Genomic DNA, 25,265 nt, shown 5'->3' with positions numbered 1-25,265 from the left:
AGGGCTTCCTTCTGGTGCTCCAAAAGAGTATGTTCTCAGGCCCCTCCAGCCGCTGGAGGTGACTGCAGTTCCAAACTCCTGGCCTTTCTAGCTGCAAAGGTAGCATGTGCAATGCTAGCCCTTACAGCCTCTCTCCTGTTTCATCTGCTATTTTAACAACTCATAAAAGGACTGAGCCACCCAAGCCAACCTCTCCATCTTATCAACAGGCTTCCTTGCATTCACACAAAGGACACACCATTCTGGTAATGGTGCTAGGACACCTTACAAGTCCATTCTCCTGCCTACAAAGTGGACTTCTATCACCCCTTGAAGCATAAACAGTGCAGGGGCTAGGAACCAAGGTTGTTGTACTCAGGCTAGGCAAGCACCCTACCACTGAGCGGCCCTACCCCCAAGCTCCAACATTTTCCTCTGAACCAGGCTTCCATGTGATAATGAGCAGCAATGGTCAACCGTGAAAATGCAGTACTTCCCAGAATCCTGGCTGGGAAGGGCTTTCTAATATAACTATGTCCTATCCGCTCACGATCTCCTGTGACCAGAATCAAGGCCAGTACCAGACACAGTCAATATGGCGATTTAATCCCTTTTGACAACAGTTAGGGAACTCTGTTAGCTGAACTTACTAGGTGTTCTTTGTTATTCTGAAACTATGATATCAAAGGAGAGCCAATTTGAACAACCCTGAAATACACTAAAGTTATGTGAAATTTCACCTTTGATGTGACTTGGAAACATCTGCTCAATTTTTCTTCTTGGCCAGTCTTTAAAAATCCAACAAGAATAATTATGTATTAGAGACTTTAGAACTTAAGTAAAAATTGATTTTTTTCCTTAAAAGATTGTATTTATTTATTTTATATACATGATGAATACACTGTAGCTGTCTGCAGACACACCAGAAGAGGGCATCAGATCCCATTACAGATGGTTGTGAACCACCACGTGGCTGCTGGGAATTGAACTCAGGACCTCTGAAAGAGCAGTCAGCGCTCTTAACTACGGAGCCATCTCTACAGCCCAAAACTTGATTTTTCACTCGAGATTCCAAAAGAATCCATAAAGAATCATTTGGATACTTTTAAATTTAATGACTGTAAAGATTTACTAGATGTATTCATTTTACTTCATGTGTTTTGCTTACATGTATGTTTGTGCACCACATGTATGCATAGTGCCTGCAGAGGTCAGAAGGGCTAGCTGATCCCATGGAACTGGAGTTAGGGATGATGTGAACCCCATGTAGGTGCTAGGAACCGAACCCAGGTCCTCTGCAATAGCAGCAAGTACTCTCTCTCCAGCCCTTGAGTTTCTAATTTAACCTGTGAAGAGACTCTGGGTGCTCTGCAGAGGCCTCTGGAACACACAAGTTGCCAGATCTTTACATTTAGATATCAGAAAGGACTTGTACACCCCTGCTCTGGCCATGGCCACACTGAGGGTCTATCCCAAAGCCCAAGCCAAGGTGGATGTGTTCCATGAAGACCTGTGTAGCAAGACAGAGAACCTGCTTGGGAGCTATTTTCCCAAGAAGATCTCAGAGCTGGATGCGTTCTTAAAGAAACCAGCTCTCCAGGAAGCCAACTTGAGCAATGTGAAGGCTCCGTTGGACATCCCAGCACCTGATCCAGTCAAGGAGAAAGAGGAGGAGGAGGAGCAGAAGCAGCATCATGAGAAGGAAGAGAAGGATGAAAAGAAGAAAGGGGACGAAGATGACAAAGGCCCTCCCTGGGGCCCAGTGAACTGCAATGAGAAGATCGTGACCCTCCTGAAACACCTAAAACCCGAGATCAAGGATGTCATTGAGCAACTCAATCTGGTCACTATCTGGTTGCTGCTACAGATACCTCGGATAGAGGATGGGAATAACTTTGGCGAGGCTGTCCAGGAAAAGGTGTTTGAGTTGATGACCAGCCTTCATACCAAGCTGGAAGGCTTCCACACGCAGATCTCTAAGTACTTCTCCGAGAGGGGTGATGCAGTGGCCAAAGCAGCCACTTAAGTAGCCCCACGTGGGTGACTACCAGCAGCTGGTGCACGAGCTGGACGAGGCAGAGTACCAGGAGATCCATTTGATGGTCACGGAGATCCAAAATGCTTATGCTGTGTTATATGACATCATCCTGAAGAACTCTGAGAAGCTCAAGAAGCCCCGCGGAGAAACCAAGGGAATGATCTATTGAGCCCCCCTCTCGTTCTGTGATGGGTTGAGCAGAAACCTTCCTGCTCTTCACCAGGAACTCTAGACTGGACCCAGTCTTCTTCTTGCTGGGGTTTCTCCCTCACTCTGCTTCCCAAACACAATACATACCATAGTTGCCCGCCAAAAAAAAAAAAAGAAAGAAAGAAAAAAAAAGGACTTGCTAACTCAAAACTCCCGAACATTACTTGAAATGGCCTTTCTATATTTTTTCCAAATGAAATTCAGTAATTTTGTCTATATGTAAAAGCATATATATCAGGTATTTGGTTGAGAAACAAATGACTACAGGTTTGCTAATCTCTCCAAATACATTAAAGATAATGTCTAGTTTGTATTACAAGGCTATTCTGGGTCAATTGTCAATGTAGCCTTTTAATAAAGTGTTAAGTGATTTTATTTGTAGGGAAATCTCCAGGATTTTATAATTTTACTAAATTGATGTGTAGACCAAAACAATTACTTTTGAGTTTAGGTATACACGCCCTGGGGAATCTAGCTCTTGGCAGATAGCCAGTAGTTATCATCTTTATGTATTCATATAAAGACTGGCAGGTGGCTTACATCTGGGAATGCCCACTTACAGAAAGCGCTGGAGTGAGAGAGGAGCTAACCACCTTTATTAAACACAAAGGCATCAAACAGAAATGCTTAATGGGTAATTTTTAACCAAGCAACAACAATGAAGCACTGGGTAGAAACAATTTAAACATCTGAAAAGTACAAATGAGGCTTTAAGCAGTGTGTTAGTTACTATTAGAAAGGGAGGCGGTGCTAAGCTTCCATTCGATACTGCCGTGAGACAGAGCAGCACATTCAGTTTATACTCTAGTACAACAGAACATAGCAAACCCCAGGCCAGAACCTCTCACACTGCAGCACCTCTGTGCACACTACACTCAGCTTATCTGAACCCCGTACTCCAATCTACGTCTGAAAAGCTGAAACTAGCTACATAAAAATCCCATTTTTCACATAAGAATTGTGTAAATATTTCACATAATTTTTACATGTGAATGCACTTTGAAACAGTGGCAATAAACTTTTTCTGAACAATATTTTTCAAATGAACTTATTAATGATGATTTACAAATGGACATGACCACATTTTTTTTTATCCAAAATACAGCTTGAAGTCTTGAGTAATAATTTTGAAATGAAGTTTATAAACATAAAACATACATATAGATTTTAATACTACATATCTATCTGTTGTCATCAGATTTTAAAGGAGCACTATCAGAATACTTAAAGGGTTAGGTCCAATTACAGAGCTGTCTGATTGTATTACCCTCAGCTTTTTCTAAATTGCTGTAGAACTTCCTCTGATGAAGGGTTCTCATACTTTCCAAAGATTTTCTATAGGATCAAGAACAGGAGAAAAATCAACAATAAAATTATGCCAAATACCATAGTCCAGAAAAACTTAGCTAGCAATATTCTTTATTACTATGCTAATCATTTCATAACTTACTCGGTATATTATATATGTATTCCTTTTTTCCCCCCAAGACAAGATCTCATTATTTAGCCCTGGCTATCCTAGAATTCACTCTGTAGACCAGTCTGGCCTCAAAGTCACAGAGATTTGCCTGCCTTTGCCTCCCAAGTGCTGGGGTGAAAGGCATAACACCACTACTGCCCAGCATATCATTCATTTAAAATCTATACATTGATGAATCCTAACACTAACTGCATTACTAAGTCAGTAGCAGAAACAGGCTGGCAGCTGACACATACCAATGGCCATCACAGCAGTGAAGTTGCTGCAGTTCTGAGTAGAGTCCAGGGAGCCAGCTGCTAGACTGCATCACTGTGAGGTACTCAGCATGGGTCTGAGCACAGCCCACCAGGGACTTTCTAGTCCGTGTTTCTCTTTGTACGGTTTGCACTCATTTGAAAATATCCTTGTTGAGTTCACAAGACCCCACGTGCCTAGGAGCAGTGCTGTCTAGAAGGGTCTCTGAATTCCTAGCTGCTGACTAGCTAAAGTGGGTAATTGGGGGTGGGATAGGCCTTTGAAGGATGCAGGCTGGGTCTTAGTGTTTGCTTCTCTGCTTCATGGTCTGGCTGTCATGTAAGGAACTTATCTACACACACCTGTCACCATGGAGCCTTTCTGCCATGTCACCTCTACCATGAGGCACTATACTAGCAGAAAATAGAAGTCAAGGCAACCTTTCCCTCTTGTAGATACTGGTTTTAAATTAACAGTTATCATGGCATACTTGTTTTAAAATGGAATATTTTCCTATTGTATTACCATTTCAACTTAAGATCAACTATTTTATATAAGGAACAAAAATCTTTAATACTGAAGTATAAAAGCATATGATGACATTACCTCTGTATTCCTTCATTTATTTCAGAGCAGAGTTTCTCAGAAAAGATGACGCCATTTTTACAATGGTATTGATGGACAAACCATTCAGAAAACCTTTGTGATTTATCCTCACTTCCTGAAGAGCCTTTATAATGTGGTCTCTATCCAAGAGAAACACAGACATAAGCAATTCTGCTTCTAAAACAATCGTGTGTCAGAAGTTCCGAACACTACATTTTATATACAAGTATATCATCCAGTTCCACTTTAGTAAGTACCTGCTGATGTCTGGATGCAGTTCAGCCAGTCTCTTCATGATCTTGGTGAAACTACGAAGGTTCAATGTATTTGGGGGTATGAACTGAAAAGGTGTCTCAGGTAATAACTGACCAGATTTCATCTGGTTAGAATTTTTCTTGATACCCTAGATAAATGAGATAAATGTTGAAAATATGAGCCAAAGAAGAGCATAAGAAACCCCCCGCGAGGTGAGGGAACTAAACAGCAGGAGCTTCTTTATACACTCGCAGCCAGAGCCTGCAGCTGCTGTCTTTACACTGTCCTCCACCAACCCTAATGCCCACAGCTGACAGGACCAGAGAAGGTTCTCTCAGACTACGGAGCACTGGGCTCACAGGTCAGGCCAAGCCAGCTTCCTGCCTATGGAACTAGAACATAAGAGTAAACAAGTTCCATTAAATAACCACAGAGCCTGACTGAAAGGGCTACAGCTAGAGTCATGTGAAGTGCAGAAATGCAAAACTGAGCACAGAAAACCTCGGTGAAGAAACAGAGGGGGAGCTGCCAAACGCAGCAGCAATGTCCATGTGTAGTGTAGCGGGAGAATCGTGGTTCCCAAAGCGCCAGCTCAGATCCCCATATATCTCATTTCCTCCTTTCCTACCCAACAGATAAAGCGACCTTTTAGAGAATGAAGTCAGACTACAGGATGATCAATGAAGACAATGAATATAAGCCACTTCACAGAGAAGCTTGGTGATGAAAACACAGGACAAGTAATGGCTAAGTTCAAAGGGATGCAAATGAAGTCCTGTGGGGTTAGGAAGGGCTGGGGTGCCTACTAGCAGAGAAAGGTGTAAATGGAAACTCAGCAACAGCATCTAGGAGACAGGAGACAGATGACAGGATCAGGAGGGCTGGGTGGAGGACAGTGGACACACATCAAGCATCACACAAGAGAGTGGTTTGGACGTGTGGGTGCTGTTCTCTCACTTTAGTGTAAGGGCCTGTGTCTGCTCATGAACACCAAGAGGGAATTTTACTGCATGTAAAAAAATAATGGACTGCCCACTGGACAGCAGACATTCTGTTGAGTAAAACTGTCACGTATCAGGAAGTATTTAGAACTGCAGTGGGGTGACGATGAGGGCTATCTATCTATCTATCTATCTATCTATCTATCTATCTATAAAGCAGGGTGGTGGTGGTGCACACCTTTACTCCCAGCACCTGGGAGGCAGAGACAGGCTGATTTGAGGCCAGCCTGGTCTACAGAGTGAGTTCCTGGGCAGCCAAGGTTACACAAGAAAACCATGTCTCAAAAACAAACAACAAAAGAAAATGATATACATATATACATACATACACACATACACAATATACATACACACACACACACATATAGTCTATATACACACATACATTGATGAATGAATAACTTCTATAGTGGTACTTTTCAAGAGTAAAGAGACAAGGACTATGGGAGATGGCAGGAAACCCAGCAAGAACGGCCTTCCTGACCTTTGTGCCAGCACAAGCACAGCTTGTTACCACGGCATTCCAGCAGTGTGGCACACCCACGACCACTGCTCATCCATGAGGAACACTAACCTGGTCCAAGGAAGAAAACTCACTGTCTTGCTCAGATTCCAGCTGCCTTGACTTAGCTCTGGGCAGTCTACAAGTAGAAGAGGCAGAGGTGGCATCTTTGTTGGTATTTTTCTCCAAATGATTCATACTAGTGCTATTCCCAGTTGTGGAAAGAGGTGGTGGTGTGTACTCTCCAGGGATTTTCACAAGCTGCATGGTCACAGATTTTCCATTGATTTTGACTCCATTCATTTCCTTCACAGCCATCTTTGCATTACTGTTTTTTGCAAAAGCAAGAAATGCGTATCTAAAGCATGAGGGCAGAGAAGCAGGTTCTTTGTTAATGAGCAAGTTCAGCTCCTCTTCTAAACACTAAGATAGCTTTCACAAGGCCAGCTAGCTGCTCTTCAGAGGGTTTTAAACTTGCTTGGGATATGTAGGTGTTGTTTGTTGTTGTTTTTGATTTTTTGAGACAGGGTCTCTTTAGTTCTTTGAACTTGCTAAGTAGACCAGGCTGGTCTTGAACTCAGTGATTCACCTGCCTCTGCCTCTCAAGGTGTGCACCAACAAATAAGTGTTATTCAGGATAACTGAATACAGAACAAATCAAAGGGGAAATAGGACAACTTGTAATAATTATGCATTATTACTTTAAAATTTAATGTTTTAAATTGCAAACACACACAGTTTTGAGGCTTAGGGCCAAGTGGCTATACATTCTAAAATTTAAAGTCAATTTTTATGCACAAATATAAACTCTAGGAGGCTCAAAGGCTTCAATGTTAAAGACAAAATTTGAAAATATTTAGCAAAATATAAGAAAACACATTTATAGTCAGTAGTGAGAAAACATGTAGATAAAAGTTAAGATAATCTAATCAGAATTTGATCATGTAATTGAAAAGCTGGGCCAGAATAATCCCTGTTAAGCCAATAGCTCTAGTGTTAAAATATCCTTATATTTTTGTATTTAAGTGCATTTTCTAAATTTATTCACAGAATAAATATTTTAAAGAAGAAAAAAGCATCACATTTTTTAAGGGTTCAGGTAAGATTAAAAAAAAAAAAAAGACATGAAGGATTATACTCCTAAGGGACTCAACCCTAGTTTAACCTGAGAAAAATACATTAACATCCTATCAATGTGCCATATACAATCTATGTGACTACAATTTCAAAAATTAGTGCCTATTTTTACAAATTTAAAACCCAAACTACAAGCAATTCCCTCTTAATGTCTTGCTCTCTGAAATCAATAGCTATCATTTTATGACAGAACAGCATAGTGCATCCATGAAGTAATTATCATTGTTAACTGGATTCTGCACAGTCTATAAATGTCAAAGTAGCATCTCTCTCTCTCTCTCTCTCTCTCTCTCTGTATGTGTGTGTGTGTGTGTCTGTCTGTCTGTCTGTCTCTATGACACCATAGACAGGCAATGCAGCCACCTACCCCAAACTATAAAGCAGAAGTAGAAAATGCCGAAGTAACTAAGGTCAGCACTAATCAGTGGTGCTTTTCGAGCCACCTCTGTCTTTACTGTTGGTGTGACAACAATGGTTATTATCCTTACCCTCATTTTACAGAGAAGCAAAGACTAAGAGGTCAAGGAATGCAGTCAGATTAATTCTAATTACTGAAGGAGCTGGGGTTGAGCCAGTCCCATTTCTAGAGTACATCTTCTACTTAATGTACTCTGCTTCTGCTATGGAATTCTGTATAGTCAGAAAAATATACAAAGATCAGTTAACTCTACTAATCACCATGGAGGCCATGTGTGACACTGCATGCTGTAATCTCAGGACCCAGGATTCTGAAAACAGGATCAGCAGTGACATAACCAAGTCTCTGAAGAGAGGACCACTGCAGAGGTCCCGCCACGATCTGTTAGTCTGGGTACACCCCTCCCCAGTGGAGTGGCTCCTGCTTACTGTATCTGTTGCACAGCAGATATATAGTAATGCACACCTACTGAATTTGGGTAACATACCTGTAATTAGTAGAATCATAAATTGAAATTTCAGAAACTTGATATTTCTGGAAATGAGACCTTAAATCAGCCTAAAAGAAGAAAAATAAAATAAAATTTGTAAAAGGTTGAAAAAAAATCACAATAATTTACAAATTTGAAAGTGAAGCCTCCCACAGACCTTCTGGGCATACCTCAGACACAGAAGGGCAAAGACCACCGACGTGTATCAAAAAGCCCTGACCTCTTCCATGCAGTTCACTATTCTTCAATTCTGATTACAGAAAAAAAAAATCACAGAAATGCCCACAGTGACGGCAACAATGTTACATATTTCATTTTATTTCCAATTACAAAGCTTATTGATTTGTGTGTTTGTACTGAGTGTGTGTGGGTTTTACGTGCAGAAGACAATGGGCAACTCATAGGAGCCGGTCCTCTCCATCCCAGATGGAGCATGGGAGTAAGACTCAAGTCATTATTAGTCTTCATGGTGGGTAGATGCACTTGCTGCCAACTTGAGTCCAATCTTTAGGACTTGAACAGTGGAAGGAGAAAATGGACTGTCAAGCTGTCGTCTGGCCTCCAAAAGCATGCCATGGCACACGGGCACATCACACACATGCCCACAAAATAAATACATTAGAAATCATGAAGTTAGAAGATATCAGCATCACACTAACCCTGTTGGTACACATCTGTAATCCCAGTGTTGAGAAAACTGGCATGAGGATCGTAAGTTCAAGGCTAGCCTGGACTACATAATGTAACCTTTTAAAATGAAAACATAATCCCAAATAGAAAAACCAAGCACCAGAGACTGAAGTCAAGAGGCTTACAATTTCTGCATCTTATGCATGCCACCCTAAAATAAAGAGGTTGAGTTACTCGGTATCCAGTCCCTTGGAGCTTGAGAGTTTACCACATGCAATGAAACCCAAAGCATTTCTCTCTGCTTCAAAGAAGAGCTTAGAACAGGGATGCGCACGAGGTTTCAGTGCCCGGTGTCATATGGCCAGAGTATGGCCTGTAAACTAAGCACAGCAAGGAAACTTTTGTATTAGACATGAGCAATGGCAGGCGGAGACCTTGTTACTATGGGAGGATATATAACAAGAAAATGGGAAGCAAAACACTTGATTTTAGGTAGCATTAAGCTAGGACTTAGTTTCTTCCTATTTGACAAAATTATGCAAAATGTATATGCTCTATTTTCCTGGTTTTCAGTGTGAGGAGACTGGATGTGAAGTAAGTTCCCACCCTAAAAGCCCTCACCCAGGACACAGACAGTGGACACATACTGTCTAAAGACTCCTTAGTTTCTACCTTTCATAATTCTTATGCAATAATGGAAGACCTATGAATTCCAGTTCTTCTCAGTTGTAAAAGTAGCTTAGTTTCTTGAAATGGCTATGAAAATTAAATGGGGCTACAACTGTTATTTCTGTCTTACAGAGGAGGACATGTACAAAGGCCTGGGCAGTTTCAGTCCCTCATCTATTAAGAGGTAGTGTTGGATCCAGGCACAGTCCCTCATCACTATTCATACCTTGCCTCCTTCTTTCATTTGCTAATCTGTTTACCTATCTGGAGAGTAATGTGTGTGTCCTGGGGAGAGAACAGTGAAGCTCTCTCTTCACAGTTTAGATGCCGACAGAGCAGTGACTGCGTTGCAGAAACAGCTCCTACCATCTCTTTTCCTTTCACAGTCCAGTAAAACTGCTCAATCCTGTGGGCTGAGCACTGTGTCTGAAGAAATGAAGACTTAATAACTACTTGTTCTTTAAAACTCTCACCTCCAAATGGCCAATTTTCTCACTTTTTAAGAATAAGGAATACAAAAGGAATAAAAGTACAAAGAGGAACAAAATACTTTTATAGCCCATTCATCCCCCAAAAGAACATAGACAAAGTAACCATCATTTTCAGGTAAACTAGGTTATAATTTTTCTGTACAGCCTTACAAACCTAATGGATTCTTTGGCTCCCATTCCTCATATTCTGCTGTGTTTTCTTGAGTTTCTGAGAAGTCAGCTCCAATCAGCCTCTCTGTGGCATCAAACCAGTTTTCACTTGCTTCCTGGACAGTTTTACACTCTAAGGCATAAGCACAAGGAACCATAAACTGTGCGTGTCTACCTCTCAGAACACATCTATAAACACATCTGCCAAGACAAGGGTAACCTTTATGTGTGACCTAGAGATGGGCACGTGGAACAGCGAGCCAGGTCTCTGACCTGGTCTTGTCGAAGGCACTGAGTACAAAGCTCTTTTAGTCTAAGGTTTCCAGTCCCCAATTTCCTTAACTGAACACTGATGCCCGGTGTATCAAAAGTGTCCCTCTCTGACTTTTGGGAGTTACTCTTTATGGATGAAATATTTGGACATGACAAACCCAGTAAACACACTGCATTTCTGTTTTTATTTTATTTTTATTTTTTGTCATATGTAGCTCTTGTCCTGGAACTCACTATATGGATCAGGCCAGCCTTGAACTCAGAGCGCCTGCCTTTGCATCCTGAGTGCAGGGATTAAAGGTGTGCATCAACATGCTCGAAACATTCTTTTCTGGAAGTCACACAAACAATATCTATATCTATATCCACATATAAATAAATGGATATAGACATACTAACTAACAATAATATATGAAAATACATGTCCATCCATCCTTACCTTTGTCATTGAGCTTCAGGCGATTAAAGTCTATGTCTGTATCACCATTTTTACAAACATTGTTCATGGGTGATTCATCTTGCTTAGGATGACTATTGTCAGGTATAAAAGACATCTGAAGATTAAATAAAAACAGAAACAAAGATGAGGACTAACCATCACTGCATTCTACTTGAGGCAGGCATTTTTCACATGTATTATTCTGCCCTCCGAATAATGAGGGCTATGACAAAGAAAATCATTATCCTCTGACTTTGTAGTAAAAATACTCAGAATAGCTTGTTGGTTTACATAAGTATGAATTTGGGTTTTAATTCTGTTTATAGTGATGGTATAAGTACAACTGTTATTCATGATTTTTGAGATAGTAACTTTTAAACATTTCAGAGTATATGTTTTTATCTATTGGAAATAAAAACCCTCTATGTAGACCTGAGTTGTTCTCTACATTTAAGTTTACTGAAAAGGAGACCACTTATGAGCTAGGGCGTACCTCAAGGGTGGTATGTACTTAGAATATGTGAGGGATTACATTTGATTCTAATACCACAAAACAAGACAAAACAAAAAGCCCTAAAACCAAAAACCTAATCCAAATCCCAACCCCCACCACACACAAACAAAAATCACAAAGTAACATCGAAGGTGACATGTCACTATGCTAAACTGTTAAGACCGTACCTGACTAGCATACCATCTTTAAAAACAAGCAATTAATTTACTCTTACAGGCATCATAGAACTTCAGGGCTGGCGAGCTGGCTCATGGGGTAAGAGTGCTGGCCACTAAGGGTGACAACCTGAGTTTGATCTTTAGGACCCACAGGTGGGAAGAGGAAATGACTGACTCCTAGAAGTGTCTCCTGACCTGAATATGTGCCCTGGGACATACATACACACCTACACACAATAAGTACAAAATGGAAAGGGAACTATATTGCTTTATATCCAAAACTAAAGACTATAAAACTGGATTATACTGCATTTTAAACTTATTGCTTAAAAGATTTTTTTTTAGTACTAGGGATGGAGCCTTATGCATGCTAGACAAGAGCTCTCAAGAACTGTATCCCCAGCAACACTCCTTGTATTTTAGGCTTTTTCCCCTGAGTCAGCAGGCTGTTCTACAGCTACATGGCCATCAGGATAACAGCACAGACTGCTAGATGGCTAAATTATTGTAAAAATTCACGACAAATCTGAGCATATAAAATTTAGCTTTAACTCTATTATTTCTTTTTTTGTTTGTTTGTTTGGTTTTTTTTTTTTTTTTTTTTTTTGAGACAGGGTTTCTCTGTGTAGTCCTGGCTGTCCTGGAACTCACTTTGTAGACCAGGCTGGCCTCGAACTCAGAAATCTGCCTGCCTCTGCCTCCCGAGTGCTGGGATTAAAGGTGTGCGCCAGCACCGCCCAGCTCTATTATTTCTTCTTAAAGAAGAGTTTTCAGTGGGATGCTCTTTCAGTATCATCTGTTTGTATACTCTCTTGGTAGAAAGCAACTATTTGAAGTATTTTACTTTCATTCCAAACTTCAGTCAGAGAAGCGGGACTGGCTGCCATCTTACTGGGTAAGAGAAACTTTGGTTTCTGTGGACCTCCACAGCTTTCAGTGTGTTCTCTGCTACTCATTTCTCGATGATTCAGTCAGTGTCTCAGCATGGACCATGACTACACTGGCCTTAAATTTGCAATCCTACTGCCACCTGCTCCTGAGTGCTGAGATTATGGGCATGCCTGGCCCAAAATGTGCTCATAATAATTAACCACTTTCCTGTTTGTCAAATGACAAATATTTCCCTGGGGTATGGGCCAGACTAAAAGAGCCCAAGACATATTTCCTAAGGGAAGAATGAACATTTTCTTTGCCCAAAATAAAAGAAATACTACTTTACCTCACAAAAACCCAGCAGTGTGACCCTCCAGTTCACAATGATATTAGCACTACATCATGGCTTGCCTGGACAGCCTGGGTGTATGTACTGGTGAGCTGTAAGTTACCATTCCTGATTTTTCTCTCCAGTGACTGTCTAAGACAGGACCAGCCAGGAGCACACAGGCCACAGAAGCTGTCCACTCTTTCCCTACCTGTTTAATATAGTACTCCAAGTCCTAGCCAGAGCAATTAGACAATAAAAGGAAGTCAAAGGGATAGAAATTGAAAAGGAAGAGGTCAAAATATCACTATTTGCAGATGATATGATAGTATATATAAGTGACCCAAAAAATTCCACCAGAGAACTCTTAAACCTGATAAACAACTTCAACAAAGTTGTTGGATATAAAATTAACTCAAACAAATCAGTGGCCTTCCTCTACTCAAAGGATAAACAAGCTGAGAAAGAAATTAGGGAAACAACACCTTTCACAATTGTCACAAATAATGTAAAATACCTTGGTGTGACTCTAACTAAGGAAGTGAAAGATCTGTATGACAAGATCTTCAAGAAATCAAAGAAGATCTCAGAAGATGGAAAGATCTCCCATGCTCATGGATTGGCAGGATTAATAAAAATGACCATCTTGTCAAAAGCAATCTACGGATTCAATGCAATCCCCATCAAAATTCCAAATCAATTCTTTATAGAGTTAGAAAGAGCAATTTGCAAATTCATTTGGACTAACAAAAAACCCAGGATAGTGAAAACTATTCTCAACAATAAAAGAACCTCTGGTGGAATCACCATCCCTGACCTCAAGCTTTACTATAGAGCAATTGTGATAAAAACTGCATGGTACTGGTACAGTGACAGGCAGGTAGATCAGTGGAATAGAATTGAAGACCCAGAACTGAACCCACACACCTCTGGTCACTTGATCTTTGACAAAGGAACTAAAACCATCCAGTAGAAAAAAGACAGCATTTTCAACAAATAGTGCTGGCTCAACTGGTTAGCAGGTAGAAGAATGCAAATCAATCCATTGTTATCTCCTTGTACAAAGCTCAAGTCCAAGTGGATCAAGGACCTCCACATAAAACCAGATACACTGAAACTAATAGAAAAGAAAGTGGAGAAAAGCCTCAAGCACATGGGCACAGGGGAAAATTCCTGAACAGAACACCAATAGCTTATACTCTAAGATCAAGAATTGACAAATGGGACCTCATAAAATTGCAAAGCTTCTGTAAGGCAAAGGACACTGTCAATAGGACAAAACGGCAACCAACAGATTGGGAGAGGATCTTTAGCAACCCTGTATCTGATAGAGGGCTAATACCCAATATATACGAAGAACTCAAGACGGTAGACTCCAGAGAACCAAATTAAAATTAAATGGGGTACAGAGCTAAACAAAGAATTCTCAACTGAGGAATACTGAATGGCTGAGAAGCACCTAAAGAAATGTTCAACATCCTTAGTCATCAGGGAAATGCAAATCAAAACAACCCTGAGATTTCACCTCACACCAGTCAGAAGGGCTAAGATAAAAAACTCAGGTGTCAGCAGATGCTGGTGAGGATGTGGAGAAAGAGGGACACTCCTCCATTGCTGGCGGGATTGTAAGCTGGTACAACCACTCTGGAAATCAGTTTGGCAGTTCCTCAGAAAACTGGACATAGTATTACCTGAGGATCCAGCTATACCACTCCTAGGCATATATCCAGAAGATGCTCCAACATGTAATAAGGACACATGCTCCACAATGTTTATAGCAGCCATATTTATAATAGCCAGAAGTTGGAAAGAACCCAGATGTCCTTCAACAGAGGAATGGATATAGAAAATGTGGTACATTTACACAATGGAGTACTACTTAGCTATTAAAATGATGAACTCATTAAGTTCTTAGGCAAACGGATGGACCTAGAAAATATCATCCTGAGTGAGGTAACCCAATCACAAAAGAACACATATGGTATGCACTCACTGATAAGTGGATATTAGCCCAGAAGTTTGGAATACCCAAGATACAATTCACAGACCACATGAAGCTCAAGAAGAAGGCAGACCACAGTGTGGATACTTCAGTCCTTCTTAGAAGGGGGATCAAAATACCCATGGGAGGAGATACAGAGATGAAATTTGGAGCAGAAACTGAAGGAAAGGTCATTCAGGACTGTCCCACCTGGGGATCCATCCCATATACAGTCACCAAACCCAGATTCTATTGTGGAAACCAACAAGTGCTTGCTGACAGGAGCCTGATATAGCTGTCTCCTGAGAGGCTCTACCCGTGCCTGACAAATACAGAAACGGAGGCTCACAGGCATTCATGGGACTGAGCACAGGGTCCCCAATGGAGGAGCTAGAGAAAGGACACAAGGAGCTGAAGGGGTTTGCAGCCCTATAGGAGGAACTAAGATAAGAACCAACCAGTACCCCCAGAGCTCCCTGGGACTAAATCACCAACCAAAGAGCACACAAGGAGGGACTCAAGCCTTCAGCCGCATATGTAGCAGAGGATGGCCTTGTGGGACATCAATGGGAGGAGAGGCCCTTGGCCTTGTGAAGGCTCAATGTGCCAGTGTAGGGGAATGCCAGGACAGGGAAGCAGGAGTGGGTGGGTTAGTGAAAGGGGGGAAAGAGGGATGGGATAGGGGATTTTTGGAGGGGAAATGAGGAAAGGGGATAAAATTTGAAATGTAAATAAAGAAAATATCCAATAAAAAAAAGGGGGAAAAAAAAAGAAAAAAAAAGTTTCCATTCCTTTCCCCTTGGGTCTCCCATTTTATGATGAATTACACATTACCTTCCTCGCCACACTGATGACCACGGCCTGACCAAGGCTGGCCCTAAGTATAGCACCCACTCCTTCTGCTCAGACTCATTCCTCAAATGGGAGTTCAAAGAGCAAGTCAGCGGAGTGGGAAGGAGGGTGCCAGCCAGGGCTTCTGAGAGTTCCTGCTTACACAGAGGCTATCAAGATAGATTTCAGAGATGAGATTATGGACGAGAGCTTAGCTGGGTTGCTTGCTATGTAATCATGAGGCCCGAGGTTGATTGTGCTTCTACTTATATAGAAAGCCTGGGCATGTGGCACATCTGTAGTCCCAGCCCTGAGATCATCTTCGGATGACCAAAACCATATAAAAGCCAGGCAAGATAGTGTAGGTCTGTCATCCCAGATCTCCTACTGCAAAACAGAAGGTGGAGACCAGAGAGCTGCCTGAAAGTCTGCAGGTCAACTAGGCTGACACACCACATAGGAGCCAGAGACCCAGTCTCAAGAGGGAGGGTGAGGACTGACACTAGAGGTTGTCTTCTGACATCCACATACCAGCCCTAAAGCAGGTCTGCTGCGACAAGTGTCCTCTCACCCTGCCCCCACACATGCACATGTGGGTGGCTCCGGAAGACCCACACCCAAGGCCGAGCTCTGCCCTCCACATGCATGTTCTCCACAAGCACCCAGGTCTCCCTCTCCAAATTCTTACTTGGGACAATGTTTTTAGTAGGCCTGGAGAAACATCAACATCAGGTAGGCTCTGATTATCCAGCTCAGAATTTGCTCCTGAAAGGCTGAATAAATAAACATTCTTAGAGAACTTATCCATGCTCTCAGAAAGAAAAGAGAATTTACATATATGGCTTACGTAGTTTTTAAGAGCAGGGAAGTTCTACATTAGATAAACTATAATCACCTGCATGCTTCTTCTTTCATTAGCTGAAAACAAGGGAAAACCAGATTTAGTATATTTTCTGTCAGAATGAAGTAACAGTTTCATTCTAGAACACATACGTACCCTGGAAACAAAATCGGAGAAGGCAGATAAGAGTTTGGACTCCACCGACAGCGGAGGCAGCTCTTCCAGAGGTATGCCCTTGTGGACTTTTCCTTTCAAGTTTATGTATCTAAGTTTCAAGTCTTCCAGGACAGACAGCAGTGCTGCGCCTAACTCCTTCTTAGCAGAATCAGTTTGTAAATTCCTGTTCAAAGTTAAGTTCACAGAACTACATTACTCAGGCTCAAGTCACTCCCCTAACACTAACATGGAATCATACATTCAGTTCTGCTCTACCAGATCCTAGACTTTACCTGTTAAGTGAAGCACAGTAGATACATTTTCTAGGGTCAGTATCAGCAACCACAACACGTACGCCAGAAAGAATGTGGCAGAAGCCCACGAAGAAACCCCAACTAACTTTACCTTACTCAGGTAGTAAGCACATGCATTTTACTGGATTAATTACATAAACCACTATTCACTGTGACATTTGTATTTGTGATGGTTTGTATATGCTCGACCCAGGGAGTGTCACAATTAGAAAGTGTGGCCCTGTTGGAAGAGGAGTGTCACTATGGGTGTGGGCTTTAAGACCCTTATCCTAACTGCCTAGAAGCCAGTATTCTGCTAGCAGCCTGCTCCTCCTGCACCATGCCTACCTGGATGCTGCCATGTTCCCACCTTGATGATAATGTACTAAACTTGAACCTTTGAACCTGTAAGCCAGCCCCAATTAAAATGTCCTTTTAAGAGTTGCCTTGGTCATGGTGTCTGTTCACAGCAGTATAACCCTAACTAAGATAGTATTTTATTTTTGATTTTTGAAACAGATCTTAAAATGTAGCTCTGGCTGGCCTGTTATTCACTAGGTTAGCCTAAGCTAGCCCCCAACTTAGTCATACTCCTGCCTCTGCCTCTCAAGTGCTAGAATCATAACCACACTCAGCAAAATAAGTTTTTTAAACTTATTACTTTTAAGGAAGCTGTCTTTCAAAAGTTAAAATTTCTAGAATAAAGTCAGTGATAAATTTTAAGAAAATCTAGATTTAAAATTGATGAACACCTATTGAGTCCCGCTCTACTTTCCATTACAAGTTTGTAAATGTGGTGACAGTGTCGATGGCACATCTGGTAGCAAACATCCAGAAGGTGCATCTCTGCCTTCACGGCCCTCTCAGTGGTCTTCTCACAGCACTTGGATGGCACAGCCTTCTCTTCACAAAGCTGAAATGCCCTTTAAAGTAAAAGACAGTATGTTAGAGTCAACATTTTTACAGTAGTGACAACCTTCTTTCTAGAAACAGAATTTTAATTTCTTTTTTTTTTTTCTTTTAGTGTTTCAAGACAGAGCTTCTCTGTGTAGCCTTGACTGTCCTGGAACTTGGTCTGTAGACCAGGCTGGCCTTAAACTCAGAGATCTATCTGCCTCTACCTCCTCAGCACCAGGATCAAAGGCATGCATCACCACCACCCAGCTACATTTTAAATGTCTTACATTTCCCTGTCAAGTTTAATTCAATTCCTATTAAAAAGGGGACATGATAGGAACATGTTATCAGGATCAAAGCCTAACAGCTCCATATATTCTCAGAGCTGGAACCCACTTCTGCACTGTTACTTCTCTCATAAGCCGGGTCCATCCCCAGTGGGGACCTAGCTCATCCCAAGGTGATGGATCTGTTTTCAGTCTCAGTCCAGGTCTGGCCAACTTTTTATAGCCATAGGCATTTAAGGTCCAAACCATTGTTAGATGTGTTATTTAATAGAAAATGGACAGGACCTACATTTTTTGTAGTTATTGAGAGTCATTCATGTAAGCAAGTATTTTGCTCTATTACAAGCCCACGGCAGCCCAGTGAGAAGGCTCCGTGGGTGAAGATGCTTGTGGACCGGAGACCCACACCGTGGAGAGAGAATCAACTCTTCCCAGTTGTCCTCCAACCTCCACAGACACCTGCATTTCCACATAAAGAAATGCAATTTCAACTTTCTTTTCTTTTTAAAGTTCAAGTCACTAGAGTTTTTGAGTTATTAAGAGTTTTTGGAATTTCCCTCAACTAGCAGTTCCTATATCCCGCTGTTTTGGAAGAATAATTTTTAAATTTAATTTTACAGTTTTGAGATACAGACTAGTCATTAGAAAGACAAAGAGAAAAACAGGCCCATGGTTTCAGAGCATGGCAGTGTGGCTTTCTTTCCTTCCACTCTTGCTTTACGGCTCCAATTGTCTTTTGGATTACTAATAAATGCAAAATAAAACCAATGATGACGGTTTAAAAATACTTCACTGTGTAGCTAGTTATCTCTTCAAATGTATGGCATTTTCCTGAAGGTGCTAGCTTATATAATAATCTATGTTTAATTTATTCAAAAGAAAGAAGGGCAGTGCGTCCAGATGAGGCATGAGGGAGGGGTGGGAGAGAGGAACTGCAGCTCTTCCTGGTGAGTGCTGACATTCTGTGTTGCTCATATCTATATGCTAGAAAGAGTGGCCAAAACGTAAAATTTCTTAAAGCCCCTTTAATGCTACATGTTTAAATATGCCACACAGAAAATAAAGCAATCTTGAGCTTTTCTTTTCCATATACATGTGTGACCTACCTGTTAGGGTGTTTCTGTCTGTCTGTGGTATCAAATACTTTTCTTAACTCCAAGGAATTCTAGAAACAATATAAAATTACAAATATATAACAAAAAATGAACACTATACACGGAGTTCCAAGACGTGAAATCTTCAAAACAATTTTGTGGCAATGTCTGCCAGCAGAAGATAGAGCTGTAGCATCCATCATCCACCCCCTTGAGTTAGCATCTCTCCCTGAGTCCCCAATACATATTTGCACAACTTAAAATCTGTAGAGGAGATGAAAAGTTTGATACTATGGATTTTACCTCATTCAGGGAGTTCCCACTAGGCTTTAAGCAGCCAGTTGAGAGAGGCCTTCCTGAGTCACTCCCTGGGGGAGCTCTCTGTGCGTCTCTGCACTGCTGCCCACACGACCAGGCGGTGTTACAGGCCACACTTCGTTTGTCACTTTGCCACTCCTCAGGTTGACTCTGCCTCACCATCTTTGTCTCTGTGATGCTTGATGCAGACACTATGGAAGAGCTTGCGTTCGCTCTGCTGCTCACATGCAGTGTCTGCTGAACTGCAGCTACACATGCTGCTGCATCTGGCACTGACGTGAGACACACTTCTTTCATCAGAGAGCATGCCTTATTTGTGGCACTGCCTTGTACATGGTGTAGGCAGCTGCCCTCTACTTCTGCCTGATTATCTGTGACTGGAGAGAAAAGGCCTGGCTCAGGGAGGCTTTTGTATTGTGAAGAGCCACAGAGAGAAATGACCGAGTCATCCAGAACACAAGGCCCAGATGGCTGGTGAGCATCATTAGCCTTCAAGTGTGTCTCAAGGGCTTGGTCTTGGGGAAACATGGTAGCATTCTCAGGGCGCTGTAACGCTTTGTTCTGGAAAATTCTATTTCCATAAAGGTCTTTACTTGCAGTTGCTTGAGATTTCATTTCTTTAGTATTCACTTGAGTTTCAGGTACTTTCTGGTGGTTTAAGGGAGAGCTGCTTCTCTGTAAAATGTCATCAAATGCTTTATGAGATGTTAAATCAACCTCTTGTTCCTTACATTTTTCATATTTTGGCTCATGATATTCTTGTAACTTATCAGAACTTTGAGATGTAGAGACTTGGGGTGAACATTCTTGTGCAAAACCATTAAGTGACTCCAAAGAGGGGCTAGGACCACTCTCTGATTTACCACGATTATCTTTGAAATTGCCACCGCATTTAAAGTCATAGCTTGATGTTTTCAACTCACTAACATCTAGACTGGACCTGCTTACTGCCTTCGATAAGTATGCACTTATGCACTCCAGCTCTGCGCTGTGGTACTCCTGCTGCGAGTCTTCGTCCATGTCACTCTTCTGCACGTCTCCACAGTCAGCACCTGAAGCCTCGGCGCTCCTTCCCAATCCAATGCTATTATTATCTTGAGGTCCTAAAGTGTCAAAAATCATCTCTACTCTTTTGTGCACTTGGGGATGTAATTCTGAATATAAATGCAACATATTTTTATCCTTGAGTTTTGATTCTGAATAATGGATAGAATAGGTCTCATTCAAAAAAGCATAGTTAATACTGTCTTCAAACTCGCTTGACTGGGAGAAAATATTCCCTCTGTTAGAATCTTGATTTTCTGAAAAGGATAGTTCTGATAAGTCTCTCTGGTCAACACTGCTGTTCTCTTTGTCACTAGCTTGCTCTTCTGTTGCCAAGGAGTCCCCTTTACCATCAGGGAAGGTCAAAATAACTTCGTTGCAACCATTGGAAAAGAACATATTTTCTTTCTTAGGATTATAAAGTTTATCTGTTCAAAACAGTAAACCAGAGAGTATGTTAACAATACTGTGACACTGAACACTGGGAAAAACTAGACAGAGTCTGGTCCTAGCTTCTCCAAGTCTTGGACTACTTCTACATCCTCAACGACAAACACAAACATGGCTTGTAGCAACTAAACAAACTAAAACCCATTCCAAGCAAGCACACTACAGCCCTAGGCCCACTGTGATGATTGTTAAAGGTGGGCCATTAGAGATACTTAGGATTAGATGAGACCATGAGGGCAGGCCCTCAGGATAGGATTAATCCTCAAAAGGTAACAGAGCGCTTCACTTTTGCCGTTAAGTCCCACACCACAATAAGACACATTATTTACCAGTTAGAAAGGGATTCCTCAGGAGGCTCTGACCATCCTGGTATCTGAACCTCACACTTGCGGCCCTGGAACTATGAGAAAATAATCTGCTTAAGCCTCTAGCTGACGGTGTTTTGTTATAGCTGTCCAAGATGGCACACTAGAAAGCTTCCTCCTGAACTCTTGTCAGTGGTGAGAGAGCTTTTCTTTATAGGGCAGCCACTTTGCTTGTGGCTTTGCCTAATAAACTTTAAAATAAAGAATCATTTAATAAATTATGGGCTATCTACTGGTGTCAGTTGCATGCAGTGTGTAAATGAAGGCAAGAGGATTCTGGGCTATACTTGCAACTTACGGCTTTCCTAAGGCCATAAGCACACAAAAACTAACCACAGTTAAAAGAGAAGTACTGACCATTGTGCTAATGGGACAGGTGAGTCTGAGGAGAAAGGAGGGGCAGAGTTTGGGGAAAACTTCAGCTAGTGCAGCTGGCTGTGTGACTGCATCAGCCCTTGCAGGAATTTATAATCCAGCCTTCAAGGAGTAGAAGAGCTGTCTGAGTGGAGTATATGGAGCTGGCAAGGCCTTTTATAAGGTGCTAAGACATCTGGCTCTTATCCTAAAGGAAGGGAAAACCAGGGCAAACCCCTTCAAAGGGTAGTGACTGAGACTGAGTTGTAGAGACTTCTTGTGAGGAAGATGCATGGGAAGTGATGGCAGGTAGACCAAGAGCACAGAGGCTAGGGAGGGCACTGAATAACAGGCACTTTGTGTGCACACGTGACACAAAACTCTTAGAGGATAGTAACTGCTCTTGTTCCAATAAATTCTGGAATTTTCGATTTCACTTTACTAAAAAGCATACTTAGCTCACTTTATTTCATGACCCACTGACTGACCACTACCCGCTTAAAGTAAGATTCACTGGGCACTGCATCTGAACTGGAATATTTATCACTAAAGAGAGGGAGTGCCATGAAGAACAGGTACAAAGGAGGAAGTAGAAAGTAAGACAGGGGAGGGGAAGCAAGAGTACAGAGCAGGCAAAGGGAATCTGGAGTTAAGATAAAGAAAATCTACATGCACATGCCCAGCAAGCTGCAGTCAATACTAATTACACGTTGCATCGGGGACACAGGATTTGTTTTGCTTATGATATAAGTGAGTTAATGTATTCCTCATTTTAAACTTTTTGGTTTTTCTTGGGGGGGGGGGGGCTCGAGACAGGGTTTCTCTGTGTAGCCCTAGCTGTCCTGGAACTCATTCTGTAGACTAGGCTGGCCCCAAACTCAGAAATCTGCCTGCCTCTGCCTCTGCCTCTCAACTGCTGGGACTAAAGGCGTGCACCAACAATGCCTGGCCATTTAAAATTTTGTATACTATCATTATCATATTACAATTTTAAGATTAAACAAATTGGTCTTCCACAGACTTACAAGGTTTGTGTCTTTTGCCCTTCCCACTACATAATAAAAGCAATTTGCCCACAGCTACCAAACACTCATGAGGGAATTAGAATAGTTAAAACTGTTGCTGAGTTGTCCCAGCTTGCTGTTCCAGGCTTTAAAACAGCCACCCTGAAGGAAACCTTTGTTTACAAAATGCACCCTTCATCAACAGGTGTGCATCCTTACCATTTTGGAAGTGTCCTCCATTTTTGTGGTAATTTTTATCAGAATCTGTTTCTAACGCTGCCGTGGCTTGCATAGTTCAAAGATGTATGCTCTACGAAAGGTATAACATTGAGCTATTAGTATACTTGGCACGGAGTTATAAAACTTAGAAATAAGCAAAGCAGCAGTTACAACCAAAGGTTCTAGTATCATAGAGCCAATAAACAGTAAAACATTGAGTAGCCTTTATTTACTTTTTAATTTTTTTTGAACAAAGTCTAATATATCCCAAACCGGCCTCAAGTTCACGATGTGGCTAAGGATGACCTTGACTCTTTGACCCACTGTCTCCTAACTGTCAAGAACTGAAACAAGAGGTATATCTGACTTATAGGGGACTGTGCATTAAATCCAGGGCTTTGTAGAAACACTATTAACTAAGCTACATCTCTATCCATTTTGAATAACTGATTTAGAAGTATGAATTTATAGCTATATAAAAAATGTAAGTAAGACATAAGATATTCTTTCAAATTTCTACAGTACAATATAAGGTGAAGTATCTTAAGCCTTAAGTATCTGTAAGCCTGAGGATCTACATTCAGATCTCCAGCACCTACGAGCATCACAGTCACTTCAGACCGTACAAAGCTGCTTTATATGGTTTGCTGCAAGCGACAAAGCCAAAATTTAAAAAAAAAAAAAAGTGTCTTGTTTGATATTTTTAACTGGTTCTTCTTTTCTTTTCTTTCTTTCTTTCTTTCTTTTTTTTTTTTTTTCACCCAAAGCAGCAAAGCAGCATAGGTAGGATATTTATTGAGATATTTGTAGGCCTGCCTAAGGCTTTGGCCTACTGCAAACTTCATTTGCATATAATGAAGAAAAAAGAAAACAGGAAGAGATGGAGATGGGTCTAAAAAAACTAAAAAGTAGCTGGGCAGTGATAGCACTCCACACCTTTAATCATAGCACTTGGGAAACAGAGGCAAGCAGATCTCTGAGTTTTAGACTAATCTGGTCTACAGAGTTCCAGGACAGCCAGGGTTACAAAGAGAAACCACGTCTCAAAAATCAAGCCAAGCCAAACCAAACCAACAACAACAAACTCCAAACCAGCCAACTAACCACCCCCACCCCCACCCGCAAAAGGGCAAGTAGAATGGCTCAGCTACTAAGGTACCAGCCATGCAAACCTGACAGTCTGAGTTAGAGCCACAGAGCATTATACCACTAGCATAAAGGTGAGAGAACCAACTCCATCAAGTTGTCCTCTGCCCCTCACCGGTGCTGTAGTCTGTATGCACATCTATTGTCCTTCTTTGTCAGTTTATCTCTTACACACACACTCACACACACACACACAAGCAAAACTGATTCTAGAGATCTCACACTAATTGTATCTCTCCTTTCACAATCCTTTCTTTCAGAGAATACAGGAACTGGTAAAAATGTCAGTCCAAGCTGCCACTGCTCCTGACTATGAGCTGTCCACTTTGGAGCGAGAAGTATGGTCCACCATGGAGTGGCCTGAGTGACACAGGAGGTTGGGAAATGCTGTAGCTCTGGATCATTGAGATTTCATGGCCTTCATGGCCATGCTGCTGTTGCATTTTGGTGTACTGCAGGGTCTATGCTCACTGAAACCAGCAGGATTTCCTTGAGAAATACCTCAGAGACTCCTTTCATCAGTACCCGACAGAGCCACTGAATTCTCTATGGCTAATTTTCTCTCATGAGAAGCAAATATACTGGTGGCCCTGTGTTTTCTATAGACTAAAAGCTCACCTGTTTGTTACAAAACAAAGTTTCTCTTTAGTATATGTCTGCTTGTGATTTAGAAGGGCACTGGAGGACAAGTTCTTCCCGCACGGTGTATATCAATGTTGCTTAGCCTGTGGTGTGGCTGGCTGGGCTGCTAACAATGATATCGAGCCTGGAGACATGGTTGTCTTAGGGTTACTATAGCTGTGATGAAACACCATAACCAAAGCAACTCAGAGAGGAAAGAGTTTATGTGCCTTATATTTCCATATTGGTGCTCATCATGAAAGGCAGTCAGGACAGGAACTCAAATAGGGCAGGAATCTGGAAGCAGAGCTCATGTAGAAGCCAAGGAGGGATGCTACTTACTGGCTTGCTCAGCCTGCTTTCTCAAAGAACTCAGGACCACCTGCCCAGGGATGGCACCACCATGGGCTCGGTCCTCCCACATCAATACTAAGAAAATCACCTGCCTATAAGACCAATCACCTGCCTATAAGCCCGATCTTCTGGAGG

General features: G+C 41.6%; 1 protein-coding gene and 1 pseudogene across 1 annotated transcript; one reads left to right on the top strand and one right to left on the bottom strand.

The window, feature by feature from the left end:
* Nucleotides 1–1,421: 1,421 nt before the first annotated feature.
* LOC110303409 (proteasome activator complex subunit 1 pseudogene) lies at nucleotides 1,422–2,186 on the top strand (annotated as a pseudogene).
* Nucleotides 2,187–2,815: 629 nt separating this feature from the next.
* Rbm44 (RNA binding motif protein 44) lies at nucleotides 2,816–23,085 on the bottom strand. Its single transcript, XM_021175001.2, has 15 exons — nucleotides 23,010–23,085; nucleotides 19,559–21,045; nucleotides 19,268–19,326; nucleotides 17,730–17,900; nucleotides 16,685–16,868; nucleotides 16,583–16,605; nucleotides 16,376–16,460; nucleotides 11,003–11,117; nucleotides 10,295–10,423; nucleotides 8,521–8,600; nucleotides 8,348–8,418; nucleotides 6,378–6,663; nucleotides 4,805–4,950; nucleotides 4,548–4,687; nucleotides 2,816–3,562 (listed from the first exon to the last, which is right to left on the bottom strand). Exons 1-14 carry the CDS (start codon nucleotides 23,080–23,082, stop codon nucleotides 4,564–4,566), a joined length of 3,033 nt encoding a protein of 1,010 aa, XP_021030660.2. The 5' UTR covers nucleotides 23,083–23,085; the 3' UTR covers nucleotides 2,816–3,562; nucleotides 4,548–4,563.
* Between the last annotated feature and the right edge of the window lie 2,180 nt (nucleotides 23,086–25,265).

The sequence above is a fragment of the Mus caroli genome, unplaced genomic scaffold (genome assembly GCF_978045245.1).
Source record: "Mus caroli unplaced genomic scaffold, Mus_caroli_1 scaffold_1, whole genome shotgun sequence".
NCBI classification, from domain to species: Eukaryota; Metazoa; Chordata; class Mammalia; order Rodentia; family Muridae; genus Mus; species Mus caroli.
This window is presented reverse-complemented; position numbering and strand designations above follow the sequence as displayed.